This window comes from Astyanax mexicanus, chromosome 1 (genome assembly GCF_023375975.1).
Source record: "Astyanax mexicanus isolate ESR-SI-001 chromosome 1, AstMex3_surface, whole genome shotgun sequence".
NCBI lineage: Eukaryota > Metazoa > Chordata > Actinopteri > Characiformes > Acestrorhamphidae > Astyanax > Astyanax mexicanus.
In genome coordinates this window covers 63797316-63818052 of record NC_064408.1, presented here as the reverse complement: position 1 = coordinate 63818052, position 20737 = coordinate 63797316, and the positions used below count along the sequence as shown (strand labels likewise).

The 20737-nt window shown below is 38.5% G+C and overlaps 2 protein-coding genes across 3 annotated transcripts in view; one reads left to right on the top strand and one right to left on the bottom strand.

Moving 5' to 3' along the window:
- ppat (phosphoribosyl pyrophosphate amidotransferase) overlaps positions 1 to 11858 on the bottom strand; it is a 16522-nt gene extending 4664 nt beyond the window's left edge. Inside the window, exons 1-7 of the mRNA XM_022664582.2 lie at positions 11527 to 11858; positions 3590 to 3656; positions 2193 to 2399; positions 1979 to 2091; positions 1700 to 1842; positions 922 to 994; positions 675 to 826 (exon numbers count right to left, since the gene is read on the bottom strand). Coding sequence (XP_022520303.1) covers positions 675 to 826; positions 922 to 994; positions 1700 to 1842; positions 1979 to 2091; positions 2193 to 2399; positions 3590 to 3656; positions 11527 to 11654 — 883 coding nt within the window. The 5' untranslated portion in view covers positions 11655 to 11858. The remainder of the gene's footprint in view (positions 1 to 674; positions 827 to 921; positions 995 to 1699; positions 1843 to 1978; positions 2092 to 2192; positions 2400 to 3589; positions 3657 to 11526) is intronic.
- paics (phosphoribosylaminoimidazole carboxylase, phosphoribosylaminoimidazole succinocarboxamide synthetase) lies at positions 5002 to 20737 on the top strand. 2 transcript variants are annotated; one of them, XM_022664566.2, is made up of 15 exons: positions 5002 to 5422; positions 6413 to 6805; positions 6891 to 6959; positions 7822 to 8523; positions 8645 to 8722; positions 9522 to 9697; positions 12682 to 12721; positions 13035 to 13232; positions 14845 to 15023; positions 15316 to 15495; positions 15681 to 15794; positions 16855 to 16938; positions 17607 to 17787; positions 19565 to 19723; positions 20396 to 20737. In XM_022664566.2, the coding sequence occupies exons 1-15, from the start codon at positions 5041 to 5043 to the stop codon at positions 20560 to 20562; spliced, it is 3102 nt and encodes a 1033-aa protein (XP_022520287.2). In that variant the 5' UTR covers positions 5002 to 5040; the 3' UTR covers positions 20563 to 20737. The 2 variants fall into 2 exon arrangements, with proteins under 2 accessions (XP_022520287.2, XP_022520294.2); XM_022664573.2 differs by lacking the exons at positions 5002 to 5422; positions 6413 to 6805; positions 6891 to 6959; ... (1 more) ...; positions 8645 to 8722; positions 9522 to 9697 and adding an exon at positions 12182 to 12558.

The window sequence follows — 20737 nt, the reverse complement described above, 5'->3', positions numbered from 1 at the left end:
CCTTGTGCTGATCAACATCACCCTTTGGAGTGATGTGGGGAAAGAGCACCATCTACCCACCAATAGAGAGCAAGGGCAATTGTGCTCTCTCAGGGCTGATCATAGTGGAGTGGCAGCGCTTAGCCCGTTGGATCACTCGGAGCCCGCATGTGAGGGGTTTAATATTAAATTTAGAGCAACGGGTGGTATTGTTAAAATTTGTAAGGTTGCTGCCCATCACAACATAATTGTGGGGAAAATCCTCTGTATTTTACAATCAATTCAAGTGAGGTTACAAATACAGTACTACTACCTGACATAAATCCCTTGATTTAACAAGATATAAAAAAAGATTTAAAAAAAAATATATATATATTATAGAGTTCACTTGCTTTTTTAAAGTGAACAATCATTTAGCTATAATTAATTGAAACATAACAAAAGAGATCGTCAAACTTTTTAAGATACTTTAAAGTTACGTTTAAATGTTGAGTCCCTGTAAATCTAGAATACTGTGGTGCTCTTTAATGATCTGGTACTAGTCATGAGTAATTCATCAATAACTGTGGCAGCCAAACATATTTTAATACAGCTTCAAAAGTATTTATGTGCTATTAAAATTTGAAATGTTACTCTACTTAATGAAACCATCTGCTTTCTTAATAAATCAGAAGATTTTATGTACATGTACTTGCCTTCAAATATGGAGTCTGGTCTGGCAAAGTAAACATATTCAAATATGCAGAAGGCAGGGGGGTCTCCCTCTGGGCGAGGGCCGACACTCAGGCTCTTGATGCCATGTTTGGAGATCTGCACAATTTCTCCTGGCTGTACTTCACGGTAATACCTGGTGTACACAGACATGGGATGCACTCAAGTTACCAAGTGTTTGATATTATTAGTTTAATAATGGCAGGTTGTAAATGGTGTCAAAATTCTTACTTTGCACCGATGGACTGGAAACTGCAGGACTCTGAGGAAACCACCCAGCCTTCGGTGTCTGCCTCACTGCTGCCTATAGAACAGACACACAGGAACCCTTACTATGATCTACTATGATTTAGATATTGCTAGGATCTAGCAGATACAATACAGTTAAATTACAGTGACCTAAAAGGGATAGGAGCACTCATTTAAAATTTAAAAAACCAATACATTTCTAATCCAATGCAAACAATTTTATAAATATACACAATTCTGTATATATTTTATTTCTAAAGTGATAGGTTGATGGTGTGATGTTATGACTGGTTCATTCAAATAAGGTTAAACAAATATTTAAAAAAAAAGTAGTCTTAGTTTCTGTAATGTAAAATCAATAGCAATGAATTATTGTTGATAACATGTGCTGCTGCAACACCATTTCCTCTAAATATTACCATAAATCTAAGAGGGCACTTACTGAATCTGACCCATTCTGTTGTGTAAACATCAAAGCAAGAATTTGTTCCAGTATATCAAATAATTCTATAGAAACATAGTGGTCCATAATAGACTCCATAATGGATGATGATCACAATTTTTACAGCAGTGATTTTTTTTTGCCATCAACAATAAATCATAGACACAAAATGATTGAGTAAGAGTAAACATTTACAACTGTATACATTTCATTTTTTTCCCCACAGTCCTGAATACAATAGTAGCTTCCTAATCAACTACATGTTTATTCTCTCTTATTTTCAATATTTATTTCTCTGCTGTCTTTCATTATCTGTACCTGAGTGTAGTTTTGAAATTGGCACCAGACGGCCGATGCTGAGAGGTCTATTGCCATACGGGTCTCGCACGGCATAGATCACATCTTTGTGCATTACCAGCAGGGAGTAGGAAGTAGGCGTTTCAGTCATCAAATTCTTAATGCTTTAAAAATAATAATAAGAGGAACAAAAGGTTATGGCAAAAGAAATACGCAAACAACTGTAGACGTAATACCATGTAGCCTTTTAACATTAAAGTAAAGTGGACTGAAATATGTGTAGTGCTGTTGATAACTGACCGTGCTACCCAATCAGGAGTATCATCCTCCTCCATGGGTGGAGTCAGAGCAAGTAGCTGTGTGATGAGCTCGCTGTCTGAGCTGGTGGACAGACCGACACCGTGTCTCATAACCTAAAAGAAAAACAGGGTTTCCTTCTTTCTTTTCTTTCTCTAACACTTTGCTGCATGTTCTACAGTAGTATCTTGTTCATTTCTACATAATTATGATCCACCTTCTTGCGCAAAGCGGCAGCGTTGACAAGTTCTCCGTTGTGTGCCACAGCAATCTTTCCATGCAGGGTGTCCACCACAAATGGCTGACAGTTCTGTAGCTCTGATATTCCTGTGGTGGAATATCGAGTGTGCCCAATCCCCAAATTTCCATATCTCAGCTTCAGCAAGTCCTCCGGTTTAAAAGCTGTGCTCACTAATCCCATGCCCTGATGAAAGGAAATATAAAATATCAATACACAGAGTGAAAAATGACAGACCAATGAACTACAAAATATCACCAGTCCAGAGGTATGAAAAGGTTTGGGAACCCTGATAATTTTTGTGATCATTGGTTGTTCGGATCAGCAATTTCAGTTAAATATATCAAATAACAGACGAACATAGTGATAACTGAGAAGTGAAATGAAGGATACAGAAAGTAGGATTTACAGAAAGTGTGCAATAATTCTTTAAACAAAATTAGGCAGGTGCATAAATTTGGGCACCACAACAGAAAAAATACATAATTTAGTAAATCCTCCTTTTGCAGAAACAACAGCCTCTAAATACTTATGATAGATTCCAATGAGAGTCTGGCTTCTGGTTGAAGGTTTTTATTTTTTACAAAACATCTCCAGTTTAATCAGGTTTGATGGTTTCATCTGCTATATGATATATTTATCTAAGTGCTAATCTAAATAACCAATGGCTTATAATGGAAAATCAAGAAAATTATCAGGCGACCCCAAACTTTTTTTTATAACACTGTGATTTACAATACATGGTATGGACATGCAACACCAAATGTATACAAGCTAAAACAATGTCGGTTATTATTACACCTTTAAAAATTCTGCATTGTTTAGAGTGATGTTACAGAAGAACAATTATTTTTGGTTCCACAAAGTTAACTTATTTTTAACACACTCTGGGCAACAAAAAAAATAATACATACTAATTTTCAATAGAAGTCAATGTTATAAAAAAAAATAAAAAAGTCCCCCCCAAATAATTTTGGAGCATTTCTATTGGTTCAGTCAGCATAAAATTCTGACAAAAGAAAAAAAACTGCCATATTTAAATGACCTCAAACTTTGAAAAACTGTTCAAATTTAGATTCATTATGTGTCAGTTATGATGTGCATTGATTTAGTGATAGAGAGCCTTGATAACACTGTCAATAAAATATATAGAGAAATCTATTTATTTAACAACTGGCAATTTAATAAACAGTTTTTTTGATCATCTCTAGTGTCTAGAAAAAGTTAATTCAGATTGAAAACATAGCATATTCAGTATTCTCCTGTTCTGACCCTAGGATGTGTTAGTTTATGAATAAAATAGACATTGATGTCTTTTCCTTTAGGGACACAAACATTTTTACACATTCAGCATCATGAATTTTTAATTGTATTACCTTAAGGGTGGTGTATGTGGGTGGAGTGGACCCATTACTCGTAACAATTCCCGCACTCTCCTGACCTCTGTTAAACAAACAAAACAATAGTGTGTTAATACTTCATTTTCTTGCTAAATGCCTTGGAATTATTATCTGTGTTTGAGAAGAAATAAAGCAAATCTCAGTTTTGTTTTACTGGTTTCTAAAAACCCTTCTCTTAAACCCCATTTGGGTAAAAAGACAGGATTAGATCTAAAATCAACACTAAACTGTAAGGGGTTTTGAATACAAATAAGAAAAGCATGGAGGTCTCATTTTGTAATTATAGACTGCTGAAATACATAAGATGTATAAGAAATTGAGGTCAGACTACATGACATTTTTGTCCCTTACAATTTTCACTTCTGTTTTGCTGGTCCAGAGAACTGCAGGAGCACCGTCGTGTAGTCTGAGCTGGGCATAAGACAATATGTGAGGTATTATTTTGAGTTTTAAAAAGAGAAAACCAGATAGATGGTTCGGTTCTCACTCTGATATCTTAACTCAATATTTCCTTCACCCGGTAACTACTGTAAGCATTGCTCACATTATACTGAACATTTGATGCCTTTATTGGCTGTTTTGAGATAAAGGCCCATACAAGGGTGTGCACAATACCACAGGCACTCAAAGCTGCAGCAACATGTCTTGACAAGGCATGCAAATCAGAAAATAGGCATGAAAAGAATAAGCCCCTCCTTCTTGCACAGGTAGAGCCTATCAAATCCAAAGCAGTTGCTTACTACACTGTTTTTATGACTCTGTGGCTGCCTAGCTTACAGCCATGAGGCGAGTCAAACTGGTTCATGTGTAAAGCGGGTTAGCAAAGAAACAGAGCAGGCGTGGAGAGAGGAAGGGAGGAGATGTGTGCTTGTGTGTGTGTGCAGCGATAGAGAGAGAGAGAGAGAGAGAGAGAGAGAGAGAGAGAAAGAAAAAGAGAGAAAAAGAAAGCAAGAGATAAGGATATACTAAAAGGGTCAGGATGGAGCAAGTGTGTTTAATGAATCTTGCAGCAGCTGCTAAACAGAAAGAGAATGCACATTTAAAAAGTGAAAGCATTAGCAGCCATTTCCCACTCTCTTTCACTGCCTCACACAGGCACAGAGAGAGAGAGAAAGAGGGGGGAGGGAGAGAGAGAGAGCAGGCCTGTCAGTTGCCTTATTTGGAGAGCTCGTCATGCTGGGGCTGCAGCTGTGCTGCTCGTCACCAAGCCACTTCTCACATTTCCCCCCACCCCTCCCCCAAGGCTTAAGCCAGTCACAAAGCAGCTCTTGGTCACGTGCTCACTCCTAACTGGCTCAACCGTCTGGTTGCCTGAGAGACCGAGCTTAAGGCGAGCGGGGGGAGGGAGCGAGAGAGCAGTAGGAGGGAGGAGGGACGAGGCAGAATCAGAAATCTAAGAGAAGCCATTTCTAGGCTAGCTCAGAAACATGGAGCTCAGTGCAGAGGAGAAGAGGAGTGGTAGCAGAGAGGAGGACAGGCAGCAGCAGAGAGGAACAGCAGCCCACTGGAACGGGGGTGAGGTGAAGGCTCTGCTGGTAGTGTGGAGGGAGAGAGAGGGCTGGGACGAGCCAGAGAGCAGAGCCAAGTACGAGGCCATCTCAAGCCGGTTGAGAGATTTTGGCATTATAAGGGATTGGCTTAGCTGCCAGACGCAAAGCAGAGCGATGGCTCTACCAGACTGGAGGCCTCCACCGCCCAAGGCACTGTCCGACAACAGGACGTTACAGAGGTCTTACGAAATGTCCGAAGAACACGGCAGTCCCGCCAAGAGGAGAGATGGAGGAGCTTCCATCAGCACTTTTCAGGAGGGTAAATATCTGAAATTCAACACGATTGCAAAACCGCCTCTATTTTCCTGAAGTACAGTTCATTTCAATGAAAGGCAAATTCAATTCATTTTACTTCTGAACTTTCTAGAAAACACATAATAAAAACTTGGTGGCTCAGAACAATTACGAAAAGCTTTCAAAAAGCATCACTCTTAAAAAAAAACAAAAAACAAAAAGTTTAAAATAGTGTTTAAAAGTTCAATACGCAACATTAACTTGGGACATTGGACAGTATTTGTTTAGTTTTGCTAATCTAGAATTTAACGCTAAAATTCTGTTGTTTTACACATGCCAAAAATACATGAGATTAGGACATTACAGACTAAACTACATAGTGTCTTCTGAACTAACAACATAGAACATAAGTTAAACTGAATTAGATCTAATTGTAAATCTTCTCAAATTAGTGAAAGAATACAACAGCATAGGACACAATAGGCAAAATTCGTAAAAGTAGCCATCCTATTTCACACTAAAAAAAATGTACCAAACTGTAATTAAGTCCAGTTCCCCAAGTCACTGCAGGTGTGAACAGTGCAGTTCACTCTCGTTACTGCTGTGCTGTTTTAACACCTTTTAGAAATCAACATTTCAATGAGCTAATGCATAACAAACAAAATGCTTATCACCTAAATGGCAGAGAAACCCAAAGAGCTATTGAGGTTAACATGGACATAAATCAGTCTCCCCTCAATGTGCTTTGACAGGATTAGCCAAGTACTGTTCAAATTAGCCAAGTTCTGTTCAATTCTGTATTAGAACTCAGTAAAAAATTGTCAATTGCAATGTTTATCATCAGGCTCTTTCAAATTAGGACTCTTTAGAGATCTACAAGTTTGAAACGGTTTAGAAAAGGGAAAAAACAAATATCAGTTTGGATTCATTCTGGTGGTGCAAGGTAGTACTGTTATGAATTAGTAAAGAGTGCGATCTCAGTTGGGTAAGGACCACAAGTAATTTTTTTCTTCAGGCATGGAGGGAGGGAGACACTGGTCTGACAAAGAGATTCGTGCTCTACTCGCCGTCTGGGCTGACCGAGAATTCCAGGGGCGTCTGCAGAGCACCCATCGCAACAGAGCCATCTTCCAAGAGATGGCCCGCCGCCTAGAGGTACAGCACGGCGTCGTGCGGGACTGGAGGCAGTGCCGCACCAAATACAAAAACCTCAAGTACGATTACAAAGTAAGCAAGGACCAGGGCCGCTTCATGCGCTTCTTTGCGGAGTTGGATGCAATACTACAGGGCAAGGTCATTGATGATGGCCTGGACGAGGATGACAATTTGCCCAGGGAAGGACCTGAGGGTGACCATGGCACTGGAAGGCTAGAACCTGGAGAAGACAACTACATAAAGATTGATGATGGTATGCTTGATGGTTATCTTTTCTGTATACTGTTTTTTCTTGTTCAGCTGTTCTTTTCTCATTCCCTGTTTTTCTTCCACTACAGATGAAAGTTTGGCAGATATGCAGACAATAATCAACACAGGGTCTCATGCCCTCATCACAAAAGACACAGGTGTGTAGATCACCGAAACAAACAACATAGTACACATTGTACTCAAGGTTTAGTGTATTACTTTAGCCTATGGTTTGATTTTTTGATCAGTTGCATTCATGTTTGTCTGGTCAATAATGTAATGCCAAGGTAGTTTATATATAATTATTATATTATGTATACACCTGTATTTGGAAATACTCAAGTTTTGATTGCTGGCACAGCCACATACACTCTAATGGTCTACCAAAGACTTGAACTTTGGCACAGTACTGCTTCAGTACACAAGATGGTGATACAACCTGCAGCCATTCGTTTAACAAAAAAGGGAGAACAATTCTGCACAACATCTTTTTAATCAAGGATTCAGTTTTTAAAAACTAAACAAATTTTTGTTTCCACTTAAATTGTTAATGTTTTCCATTGCCTATGCACAAGCATGAATCAAGGCACAGCTGTTTTCAATTTCAAGATGGCACCAACAGCTTATTGTGTGTTTGTCCGAGTGATTGGATTGTATCCCAATGAGTCTTGGGTGTGATTACACTTATTTTACAAGGTTTGGCATTATGTGGACATAATCCAGGTATAAATAGGGTCTGTGATTTAGTTTATGGGCTTACTTTGTTGTTCTGTCCTGTGTGAATTATAAATGTATTAAGCTGTCTTTGGACAGCTTTTTTTTATTTACTCAGATAGGTTTGCTCTCTATCTCTTCAGTGTTGGACATACTCCAACTTATTCTAGTTTAGAGCATAGTAAGTTGACAACAAGCTAGGAATACCAATAGTGAATGGCAAATATAAATGTGCCAAACATACAACAAAAAACACGTATTACACTACAAATCATGACCAACGTCCTCATCTGCTGTTTTCTACAGAAGGGTGTAGCACATCTCCATTGAGAAGAGCGGCATCAGATGACCCAAACGTGATTACAGTTCATGACTCAGGCCGGAACTGGACAGAAGAAGAGGTGGCAGCATTGCTGAACATCTGGGCAGAAGATGGGATACAGCAACAGCTCCAGGTTTCGACCCGAAACAAGGATGTGTTTGTGCAAATATCACGGCGGCTTCTTCAGCAGGGCGTGGAGAGGGACTGGAAGCAGTGTCGCACCAAATACAAGAACCTAAAATATCTTTATCGTTCTCTACAGAGAGGAAAGGCTGATATGGGAGACACTCGTCGCATTATGAAGTTTTACGAGCAGCTGGACAACATTCTGTCCAAGCCCAGCAGAGGCCTCTATGGGCCTGCTGGGATGTTCAGTCCTACCATGTTTGATGAGCATTCCTTTGAAGAAACTAATTCAAATGAAGACTCTGATGTGATTGCTGTTGAATTTGATCATCAGGCCATTGATGAGGCCATTTTGAGAGACTCCCCTGGCATAATCACAAGACTAATCCAAACTGGCAGTGCTTTAAAAATGTCAGTAGAGGACGCTGATGCTAAGTATGAAGAACGGGCTCAAGTTGATGGTATTTTGCTAAGGTCAGGCGACAGTGCAAAGACAGGATATGGTCATTCAAGCACAGCAGGAACATATGATGGAGGTCAGGAATTCAAAGTAAACAAAGGTAACTCATTTATGGGTATGAAACATCACTCTTCACTGAAATATTCAAAGGTAAAAAAAAAAAAAAAACCTACACGTGTGCAACATATTGATTGTGTGTGTGTGTGGGTGTGTGTACACAGAAGAAACGGAGACAACATTCATGGAAAGAGAGCATGCAATGTCAAGCAGAAGAAGAAAAAGAAAAGCCACAGATGAAGGTAATACACATATTTCTCACTTCATTAAAAGGACGTGGTTCTTAATTTATAAAACTGACGTGTGACAGAACACTTAATGCAGAGCCTAACGAATGGCCATGTGAATGAGTCTTGTGACCACAGTCCTAATAGAATCAACATGAGATGAGTGTGGAGTGCACATGGAAAAGATCACAAGGTCACAATGTCTTCTAAGGACACAGAAACATATAAAAGCAATCACAAAAATTCTGCTAAAATAATGTTATTTATGTATATAGGCAACTTTATAGGAAAAACAATCACAACATTTGGGATGTTTCACAAAGCAGGATTTCTGAGTTTTCTAAGTGAGGAACTTGGGAAGTCAAACTGAGTGTTTGTGTTGCCTGGCAAGCTGGGCAAACAAAAATAATTAAGTAAACAAATAAATAAAGACCAAACTTTTTCTCATGCTCAGAGTTGACTGATACCTTAAACCAATATTTATTGATGTATTTACTGAACTGCAGAAGAGTAGAACATTTAGGAGATGCAGGGCTGCGGCACTAAATGTTAAAGGATAAGGCAAAGGTAATCCTAATGTGTTTGTGCAAATGTGGACCAACTGCAAATTGCATTCAAGTTCTTAAAAGAAAAAAAAAAAAAGAAAGAAAAAAAAATCAAGCGTTACCCAAGCATTTTCATTACCACTAACCCACGATGAAAAAACAAACACATACTATGGGTATTGATTATAGATCAATTGATTATAGATATGGACTATGAATTTGTTGATCTAGATAATATTTTAATCTGTTAACTCGTCTTGCATTTATAGATTTTAGTCTGCCTAGTAAAAGATTTCATCAGAGCATGGATGATGGAGACAGCAGCACTGATTGGTCTGAGAATATTGACTATCAGTGCAAAGAAGAGCGGGATCCATACATTCCAATCATGGAAATCACTTCTGTGTGTTCAATGGCCTCAAACACTGTGACAGCTGAAAACTTGGTGAGTTGGCAGAAGTTTATCCTGATCAAAGAGTATTTGATTTGAGGTCCTGACTGTCTCAGTTTTAGGGAAAAAAAGTGTACCTTTGTAAATGTGGTCAAAGTTTATTTAAATATTATGGTAACTACAATATGTTGCCTTGCGTTTGGTAATGTAAGGCTTGGCTGGAACTGATCGACGTTGGAAACCCATTCCATGAAGCTCTCTATGTGTGGTTCCTGGAGGTCAGAGTGATCGACTTTGCAGAAAGTTGTTAACCTTTGTGCACTATGCACCTCAGCACCCACTGACCCTGCTCTCTCCTTTTACACCGACAGAGCGAGGAGTTGCTTACAGTTCCAGTTTCTTCCACTTTGTTATAACAGCACTGTGGGATATTTAGTATGATGGAGGAGAAAATTTCACAACTAGACTTGTAGCACAGATAATTCATCCTATCACAGTAAATTCCACGCTGGAATATGCACTAGAATGAGTTCAGTTATTTGGATTGGTGAGCAAATACTTTTTGAAATGTGTGTCTACAGGTGTTGGATTAAGTTTTCAGGTAAACCCCTTTACAGGCCTTGGAATGCATACAGGCTACAAGTGAAGGTGATACAAAACCCTTTTTCTCTGCAGTAAAATAGGTTATTCACATTCTGAATTTTTATAGGGCGTTAAAGGCTTATACAGGTTACTTAAAAACTGCCTGTTTTCTCTCTACTTCACACAATAATTTCAAATCATTAACAGGAATCAACCCAAATTCTGCATGTTTGAAAATAGACATACAACTAAACAAACAAAGAAACTAAAGGTTTGGAGGACATGAAATGTTTGATTTGTATTCAGAAAAAAATATTGATTTTAAAATGAAGTTCAGGAAAGTGCCAATTTTATGATTGTTATTCATTTATATTTAAAAAAATATATATATATATATATATATATATATATATATATATATATATATATATATATATATATATATATATATATATATATATAATTTCTATTACAATTACTATTAGAATTTGCAGTAATGTTTATTATCAAACATGAAAACTTTTGAAATAGGCTTGAATAGAAAGCCTCAAGATTTAGGCATGTAATGTCAGGCAGAAAATGAACAAAAATGCTGGCCTGTTTATGTGTTTATGGGTTAAATTAAAGTCAAAAATACAAGTATAGTTAGGTTCACATGATTAGGATAAACTGAGTTTATGTTGCGTTTAATACACATTTAGCTAAAGATGAGTGTCTACTACAGTGAACAGGGCTGGACGATATGGCCAAAACAAATTACAGTATAGTTTGTCAATACAACTCATATCAAAACGAATAATAAAAAAGCCACTGAAAAACTGTATCAGTGTCTGTATTAGTCAATAACAGATGCTTTTAAGTCTAAATAATGCATACTGAAACACTATATCACGTTATAGAAACAGTCTTTATTGAATTATTGTTCAGCCTCTGCTGTAACTTTGTAAATCTGCTGTTTATTTGTGGTATTGGTTTTAACTAAACAGTCTTAGATATTAACTAACTAACGTTAACTAATAACGTTACTTCTCCTACTCCTGTTATTGAAAACAGCTTGGGCATAATAGAGACCAGAGGATAACTTGGCTTACTATCACTGACTGAAGTTTCACAGACTGGAGTTTCTCAAAACACTGGGGGAAAGTGACAACAACTCCATATGTCCTTATTCAACGTGTCTATCTAGCAGTGTAAAGCTAAATAAGGTGTTATAGAGTTTTATTATAAACTCTTCAGAGTTTCTCATTCAGCCCTCAGACGCTGGATGCAGGTGAGAAGAAGGTATAAGTAAGTTTACCTACCTGTGCTGTAAGGCCACCAGACCCAGGGTCAGCACCTGCGCCACTTCCAGCTGGGTCGGCCACTCTCCCGCTGCCACACAGCCGAACACGCCGCACTCCTCTCCGATACCGGACTCCTCAAACTCCATGCCCGCTGCTGCTGCTGCTGCGTGTCCTCGCGCTCTCCTGGAGTTCAGACTCCCTGAGCTCGGGCTCTCCCCACGCCGCCTCAAAATCGCTCAGTCCGAACACGTGCTGCTGTACCACGCCGCCCGGCGCCGGTGTTGTGTCGAGTTATGCTACCCATCGATACGTGCTACTTAGCGGCTCTGCGCATGCGCCCACCAACATTTTTTTTAATGCTTTCATGTTTTTCATGATACTTCCTTAAGTTTTTTTTATTGGGAGCATTAAACAACCTGCGTGCATGTTAAAAAAAAAACACTGTAAATATCAGTTAAAAATATATAAAAAAAACTATTTAAAAAACTATATAAAACGGTTTCTAATCACGTATTTGACCATACCTTTTTTAAACGTACAGTGATTTAGTCTATCCACATATCCTATCGACAGAACACCGGCTCATACCAACACGCACACAGGGGGGAGTCTCTCTAAAACCACAGCAAAACCAAGTCAATGTGCTTCGGTGCTGCTGCTGCTGCTGTACGGAAAAAACGTAGTTTTAACATTTTAAATATTTTTTTTTACATTAAACCCAAATCACACAGCTGGAACTGGGGGTCGCTGGTGGCTTTAAACGTGTCTCTTGTTATTTATCTCACTTTAAATTAGTACAACTCCAGCTTAAGTTGGCTCACTGGACTTTTCTCTGACTGTGATTAAAAACACGTTGTTTGCGCTGAAGAAAAAGAGAACGATATTCCCCACGTGGTGAAGAAGATGGCGGCGTGACTCTGATTGGTGTTTATAAATCGGCAGAGTGTCGTCATCGGTGTTCACAATACTTAAAACAGTGCTGGCTCTCTCTCTCCTCTCCCAAACTTTCCTCCACTGCTCCTCCAGCGGTCTGTCTGCTCCTCCTCACAGGTACCTCCACCAGCAGCTCCTGCTCGCTATAGGAGAACCCACATGTTTTAGGAGTGATATTAACAGGAGAGGTATCGTTGTGTTTATGATGATTAAACCCGTAACTTCTGTTGTTTGTTGCAGGGCATACGATTTGCTACAGAAATGGCGTCTGTAACCACAGGTAGGCTCCCGGATTATTAACTCATGCTCCTCTTTTATTGAGCGTTGCATCATTACTCTGTCTCGCTTCACGCTCACCACGCCGTACTACTGTCTGTTCAATGTGCCATTTAACCAGCTTGAGCTCAAAGGATCTATTGTTTTTACATTGTTTTCTCTTTTTCTTGAGTTTATTTTATTTGATTTGGGCCCCCTCTGCCTCAAGGGCTTTAGTTAATTAACATGCTGCTCACACCGCTGCTGCTGCTGCTTATTTAACATAATTAATCATGGAGCATTAAGACACTTAAAAAAATAAAATCCTCTACTTTCAGATCTGAAACTCGGAAAGAAGCTGAACGAGGGAAAGACCAAGCAGATCTTCGAGCTCCCGGGCGAGCCCGGTCATGTTCTGGTTCAGTCCAAAGACCAAATCACGGCGGGCAACGCTGTGAGGAAAGACCAGATGGAGGGCAAGGCCGCGATTGCCAATAAGACCACCAGCTGTGTGTTTAAACTCCTGCAGGAGGCTGGTGAGTGAGAGACACACAGGAGGATAACCTTACATACATGCATGTAACATACAGTGTTTTGTTCCTGATTAGGCCTGTCACAATACGTTCTCCCAAAAAATATTGCTATAAACAATATTATTTAAAACCATAGCAATTCATTAATTAATTAAGAGACTAGTTTCTGAATCAGTTTCTCTGATTTTGCTATTTCTAGGTATATGTTTGAGTAACAGTGTTTTTTTTATTCTCTAAACTACAGACCATGTTTCTCCCAAATTCCAAATCAAAATATTGTCATTTAGCGCATTAATTTGCAGAAAATGATAAATGGCTGAAAGAAAAAAGATGCAGAGCTTTTAGACCTCAAATAACGCAAAGAAAACTAAAGTTCATATTCATAAAGTTTTAAGAGTTCAGAAATCAATTTTTGGTGGAATAACCCTGGTTTTTAATCATATTGTTCATGCATCTTGGCATGTTCTCCTCCACCAGTCTTACACACTGCTTTTGGATAACTTCATGCTTTTACTCCTGGTGCAAAAATTCAAGCAGTTCAGCTTGGTTTGATGGCTTGTGATCATCCTCTTGATCTTCCTCTTGATTACATTCCATATGATACACACACACACCTACTCCAATCCATGCGTGCATGTAGTCACAGTTACTGAAGCCTTGGTCATTGTATGACAGGCTAGCTTACTGTTCACTGTTCTATGTGAACAAACATACAAATAAACACACAGTTATCAAATATTATTGAGAATGTGTCCATTTGTTATACAATAAGTTGATAATGTAATAATCATGACAGGCATATCCTTAATGCTTTGTGTTTTATGCAGGGGACAAGTGTACGTAAAAAGTCTTGATTCTTCCTGTGAATTTCCCAAATGCGTGTCCATAATTATGAAGCAGATGTGCAGTATACAAAGTTATAGCTGTTCTTTTCTTTTGATGTGACCATCCTTTCTGTTGTAAAACTCAACAGAGCAGTTTAGTAAATTGGAGTAACTGCATCCCATGTGCATGGCTCATGATGGCACTTGTGTTGTGGAATCACTGTCTTGTGACTGGCATTTGCTTCCTGCCGCTCCACTTCTGTCCATTGTTTGTGTTGATCCATCCATTTTTTTTCTACTTTGAGTTAAAAGAATCAGTACTATCTGTAACAGTTACCCCTCTTTAAAATTTTCTTCTGACTGCTACCTCAAATGAAAGCTTTTCACTACTGTGGTCTAAAACTGCTATAAAGTAACTGACATTTTTTCACATTTTTAGCATGCCACATGAGCATGTTGTTACTGTCCTAGGCTTGTCCTTTACTTCCATACTAGTGCACACATACAGAGGATAAATGCTTCTCAATTTAATCACAATTAATATTTCAACACTCTTTCAAACCATTTCTAATGGTAATTTATTCAACATGCCTTTTTTGGTAAATGTAAAAAGCTGTGATCAAATGGACAAAAAAAAATGTCATAATTTTCATATGAATGTGACAAGATGTCACTGTAAACACTGCATACTGCAGTGGATCCTTTTATACACTCTTGTGCTTTCAAGCTGGCTATTTGAGGTTTGAATAGAGACTGACACACTGTGATCTGTGTGTCCTTTGCACTGTCAGGCGTTAAGACTGCTTTTGTGAGGCAGCATTCAGACACAGCGTTCGTTGCCAGCCATTGTGAGATGATTCCCATCGAATGGGTCTGCAGGCGCATTGCCACAGGATCCTTCCTCAAGAGGAACCCAGGGGTCAAAGAAGGCTACCGCTTCTCACCACTGAAGTTGGAAATGTTTTTCAAGGTAGGTGTTAAATGGTGGGTGGTCATAAGAAGCTGCTTTAGTTATTTTTTTCTTAAATTCTCAAGGCTCAGGGAGCTAATCTGCGTGTTGCCTTGTGATTTCTGAAGAATGTTGATTGTGTAGCGTAATTAGAAATCAATGATAAGACTTATCAAATTATCACAAGCCTTGAGTCAGATTGGTTCGTCAGTGCCATCCAGTCGCATCACTCTAAGCTAGAGCTGTTTATATGAAGGTATAGATTTTGTATTTATTTATTTATTGATTTGTTTTTAATCCCAAACTCTCACAGGATGATGCTAACAATGACCCACAGTGGTCAGAGGAGCAGCTGCTGGCAGCTAGCTTTGACTTGGCAGGTGTGTCCATTGGTCGCTGTGAGGTGGACATCATGAGCAAGAGCACAGTTGCTATCTTTGAAATACTGGAGAAGGCCTGGGCAACCCAGAACTGCACCCTTGTGGATATGAAGGTACTTTTTGGGGCACTGCATTTCACTTTACTGCACTAAATGTATTTGGAAGCGAAACTGTCTTGATGCAGAGCACAGGGCAGGGTAAACATCAGTGGCATGATGACCATGACTAATGCTGTCTGTTCCCAACACGGCCCATAATTCTTTTTTAAAAGTTGAATGTTACCATTTTTCACCTCCAGATTGAGTTTGGCATCAATGTGGCCACCAAGGAGGTTGTTCTGGCTGACGTGATTGACAATGACTCGTGGAGGCTGTGGCCTGCTGGAGATCGCAGCCAACAGAAAGACAAACAGGTAAGCATCTCTTCTTACTTTCAGCTTCAGTTAGTACAGCTTGTTCAGTAAACAATACAGCGTTAAATTGGCATGTGTGCATTTGCACATTTGTGCCGGCAGGGAGTACAAACTAAAGTAGATGAATGCATTTATTCAAAGGTGTGTCTGCAAGCCCCATTTTAGGTGGAAGGAAAAGAGTAAAAATAAATAAATAAATAAGCCAACTGGAAGCCACATTATAGATACAGTCTTTTGAATTCATTCAGCTATTTAGATTTGAATCCATTTCTGACGGATGTGCATATGCACGGAGTGCTTGTCAAGTCTCTGAATAGAACTCTCCACATTTGGTGAGTTTGTGCATGTTTAATGTAAAGTATTGAAAACGGGAACCAATTTTTATTTATTTATTTTAAATTACTTTTGGTACTCTGTAGTACTAAGACATTTCGGTCGGTGCCTTCTTGGTATCGAATTTTGAAGTTACTTCGACAGTAAAATCTTTTTTTTTTTTTTTGCTGAATTACTCTAAGAATCATCATATCAAGGTTCCTCAGGTATTTGACGGGTTGATTTTTACAATTCTGTAGTTTTTTTTTTTTTTTTTTTTTGTAGTACTTTATATGCTTATTTTCTTTTAAGTGTAGCAGTACAGAACATGTGTTTACAGGACAATACATGTATATGTCTTACTCAACAGTCTATGGATCTTTGCATCCCCTCTAACATCCTTATACAATTCCTCAAGGAAGAAGGGGGAAAAAAAGCAGTTCCATCTAAAAGTACAAAATGTATACAAACAAACAAACAAACAAACAAATAAATAAATAATTACATTACGTGCATATTAACAGAAATTATAGAACAACTGGCCACCATTTTGTCAGAAAAAAAATTTAAGCAATTGTCTTTAGGTTTACAGCTGCTACAGTAATGCATGTGTATGAACAGGATCATGCATTTACAATTAACAGTGTCATTTGTACATAATACAACTACTTGCACATTGAATCCATAGTTACTTATTTGTGATCCACATAACCACAGCCAGTTTTTACCCATTTCTCTCCATCCCTAGGTTTACAGGGACCTAAAAGAGGTCACTCCTGAAGCTATGCAGATGGTGAAGAGGAACTTTGAATGGGTGTCTGAGCGAGTACAGGTATGGCACTTATTTGCAGGTGTGCTGCTGGCAGAGCTACTAGACAACTAAACAGAGTTCTTGCTTTGTTTCAAGACCATGGTTGACATGTGAGCTGTTTCTCGTAGTCAGTTTGCGTCACATGCTGTAGTGTAGAAATTCTTCTTTAAACAGGGTCACTATAGACAAGCCATGCAGTTTGAATTAAGTTAACCATTTACACGTACTTCACTAAAATTGCCTAACTCTTCCAGTGTGACCTAGACTGTTGCCCTTAGAGAACTCCAAGCTCTCACTAAACCTGCCCCCTTAGCCTCAAATAAAATGCATAGCTTTAGCTTTCGGAATGTGGGTGTCAGTCTTGATGATCCTTATAACGTTTTTCTTTCATTTTTATAAATTGAGTGGATCGTGTTTAAAATGATTTCTGCAAAGTTGCTTCTTTCTTCAGGATAAAGTTTTACTACCGGTAGTTGCAAAACGGGATGAGCCACCTTCAATCTGTTTTTGTTAAAGTAGCTCTACCTTGTGGTGTAAAGGCAGTAGTGTACTAGGAACAGGTTTGCTGCTATGCAGAATAGATTTGGTGATGTATTATAGGTTTGTATCAGTGCCTTTTTAATCCTGTGGTTTGTAACAAATATAGTTTTATTTATTTTTATTTAAAATTGTATTTATGTATTTTGTAGCTGCTTCTGGAACCAAAATCAAGTGGAAGGGTTGTAGTGCTGATGGGCTCGACTTCTGACATGGCTCACTGTGAGAGAATCCGCAAAGCCTGCAGCTCATACGGAATCCCCTGTCACCTTAGAGTCACTTCTGCGCACAAAGGCCCCGACGAGACTCTGCGTATCAAAGCTGAATATGAAGGTAATGCATATTTTTGCAACAGATATACTGACAGCCTATTTACACATGGCTAAAGTATGTATGATATGTTGGCTAATTAAAGAGTCTAAAGCTGCAAATTAATACATAAAGGAGCCTAAATGTGTTACTTAGCAGGTCAAACTAATCTAACTCTGTACAAAAGAACAGTAACATTTTTAAAATTATGTAGCAATTATACTCTATAATCATTATGATTTTCTGATGACCGAATAGAGTGTATAGTCTTTCTACCATTGCAAACCCAGGCACAGCATTTTAATAACTCCAGTATTTAACTTGTCAAGCATGCACAAGATATCTTGTGAGTATTGTGTAATGCTGCATAACCAGAATTACATTTGCGTGCACAAACTTAAATGTGTTTTTTTTTTTTTTTGTGATAAACCAATACAGAGTAGCACAACATTGTGAAGTGGAACAAAAATATATATGGTTTTCAAAGTTTTATTTATATAAAAAGCTGAAAATTGTGACATACAAATGAATTATGCCCTAAATAAATTCCAGTGCAATTAAGTGACTTCTGATGCCAATTGTGTGTAATTTAGTCTCAGTATAAATACAGCATCATGAAGACCAAGAAACTCACCAGACAGGTCAGAGATGCAGTTGTGGAAAAGTTTAAAGCAGTGGTTAGGTTATTAAAATATCAAGGAGCACTGTACAATCAATCCTTCAAAAATAGAAAAATTATACTACACATGCAAACCTACCAAGACATGGCCATCCACCCAAACAAGCAAGGAGAACATTGCTCAGAGAAGCAGCCAACAGGCCCATGGTCACTCTGGAGAAGCTGGAGAAATCCACATATCAGATATCAGAATCTGTGTACAGGACAACTATTAATCGCACACTCCACAAATGTAGCTTTTAAAAGAAGAGTGAAGTGTCAAGAAGAAAAACATTATTAAAAAAAGGCTGTAAGTCATGTTTGCAGTTTTCCTCAAGCCTTTTAGGGAATGCAGCAAATCATATAAAGGCAGGTGCTGTGTTCAGATGAGACCAAAGTTGAACCTTTTGGTCCTATATGCAAAGCAATATGTGTGGTGAAAATGCAACACTGCTAATCACCCTGAACACTCCATCCCCACTGTGAAACATGGTGGTGGCAGCATCATGCTGTAAGGATGCTTTTCTTCAGCAGAGACAGGAAAGTTGGTTCGAGTTGATGAGCAGATGAATGGAGATAAATACAGGGTAATCCTGGAAGAAACCCTGTTTGAAACTGCAAAAGACCTGAGACTGGGAAGGAAATTGACCTAGCAAGACAGTGACCCTAAACATACAGTCAGAGCTACAGTGGAATGATTCAGATCAAAGAATATTGATGTGTTCGAATGGCCCAGTCGAAGTCTTGCCCTAAATTCCCTTGATCATCTGTGGAAAGACATGAACATTGCTGTTAGACACTCTCCATCCAACCTGGCTGAGCTTGATTTTTCAAAAAAATAAATAAATAAATAACTATTCTAGAAACGCAATGCTGGTAGAGACATAACCTAAAAGACTTGCAGCTGTAATTGCTGTAAATGGCTCTACTAAGTGTTGATATAGGGGGACAGAATAATTTTGCACATCACACAGATCCACATGCTTCTTTCACATGTTCAGAAGTGCATGTGTGATGTGTCCATGGGAAGAAATGTTACTTACTGTAGTGCTGCAGTGGCTCTAAATAACATCTTGACTGCATGAAAACACATCGCATAATTCTGATTTAGTCTGTGGAAATATCTGTTTTTAATCTTCACAGGTGATGGAGTTCCCACAATTTTTGTAGCTGTTGCTGGAAGGAGTAATGGTTTGGGTCCAGTGATGTCAGGAAACACAGCTTATCCTGTTATTAACTGCCCCCCTGTTACCCCTGACTGGGGTGCACAGGATGTCTGGTCATCTCTTCGTATGCCTAGTGGTAAGAGCTTCTCCTATTTATTGATGTGTGCATGCTCATTTTTTATTTATTTTTTATTTTTTTCATCTCAGATAATTTCTATAACTGTAATGGAGATTTATTTTTTAAGGGCTTTAATACACATACAACTTTGGAAAAAATTGAGACCACTTCAGTTTCTCTGATTTTGCTATTTATAGGTATATGTTTGTGTAAAATAAACATTGTGGTTTTTATTCTATAAACTACGGACATTTCTCTCCAAATAAATGTCACTTGGAGCATTCATTTGCAGAAACTGAGAAATGGCTAAAATAAAAATGCAGAGCTGTCAAACCTCAAATAATGTATTTGGTGGAATGATCCTGGCTTTTAATCACTTTTTATGCATCTTGGCATGTTCTCCTCCACCAGTCTTACATGCTGCTTTTGGATAGTTTTATGCCACTCCTGGTGCAAAATTATTATTATTATTATTATTATTATTTTTTTTTTTGTTTAGTAAATAATTTTGATAGAATTACCTGAAATGTTTTTTTAAATAACCACAAAAAGCCTGTATGCACAATGTTATACAACAGGTTTGACACTTACTACTACTACTGAATGAGGTAGAATGGAACATCACTAAATCCCATTCACTTTCATTATTATTGTCAGACCTGTAAATACTCTCAACAATTGTCCCTCCAGGTCTCGGGTGCTCCACAGTTCTGTCTCCCGATGCTGCTGCCCAGCATGCTGCTCAAATCCTCGGCCTCACGGACCACCTGATCTGGGCCAAACTGCGAGCCTCCATGCTGAACACCTGGACCTCCCTAAAGCAGGCTGACAAGAAGCTTCAGCAGTGCAGCATTTAAACCAACATCATTGCTCTTCAAACTCAATTCCATTCCAGATGTTTTAATCTTTCCATTGCTCACCTGTACTCACAGCTGTCATTTATTGTTGATGGAAGCTTGTGAATAAATTCAGTGCCTTTTATTAACAGGTTCAATTTTTCATCTGTACATGCCAAGAATAAATAGATTCATA

Coding starts and splice junctions, on each gene's coding strand:
- paics (XM_022664566.2), top strand. CDS start 5,041: ATGGAGCTCAGTGCAGAGGAGAAGAGGAGTGGTAGCAGAGAGGAGGAC. Junction 15,795..16,854: donor GCCAACAGAAAGACAAACAG/GTAAGCATCTCT, acceptor CTCCATCCCTAG/GTTTACAGGGACCTAAAAGA. Junction 17,788..19,564: donor TATCAAAGCTGAATATGAAG/GTAATGCATATT, acceptor TAATCTTCACAG/GTGATGGAGTTCCCACAATT.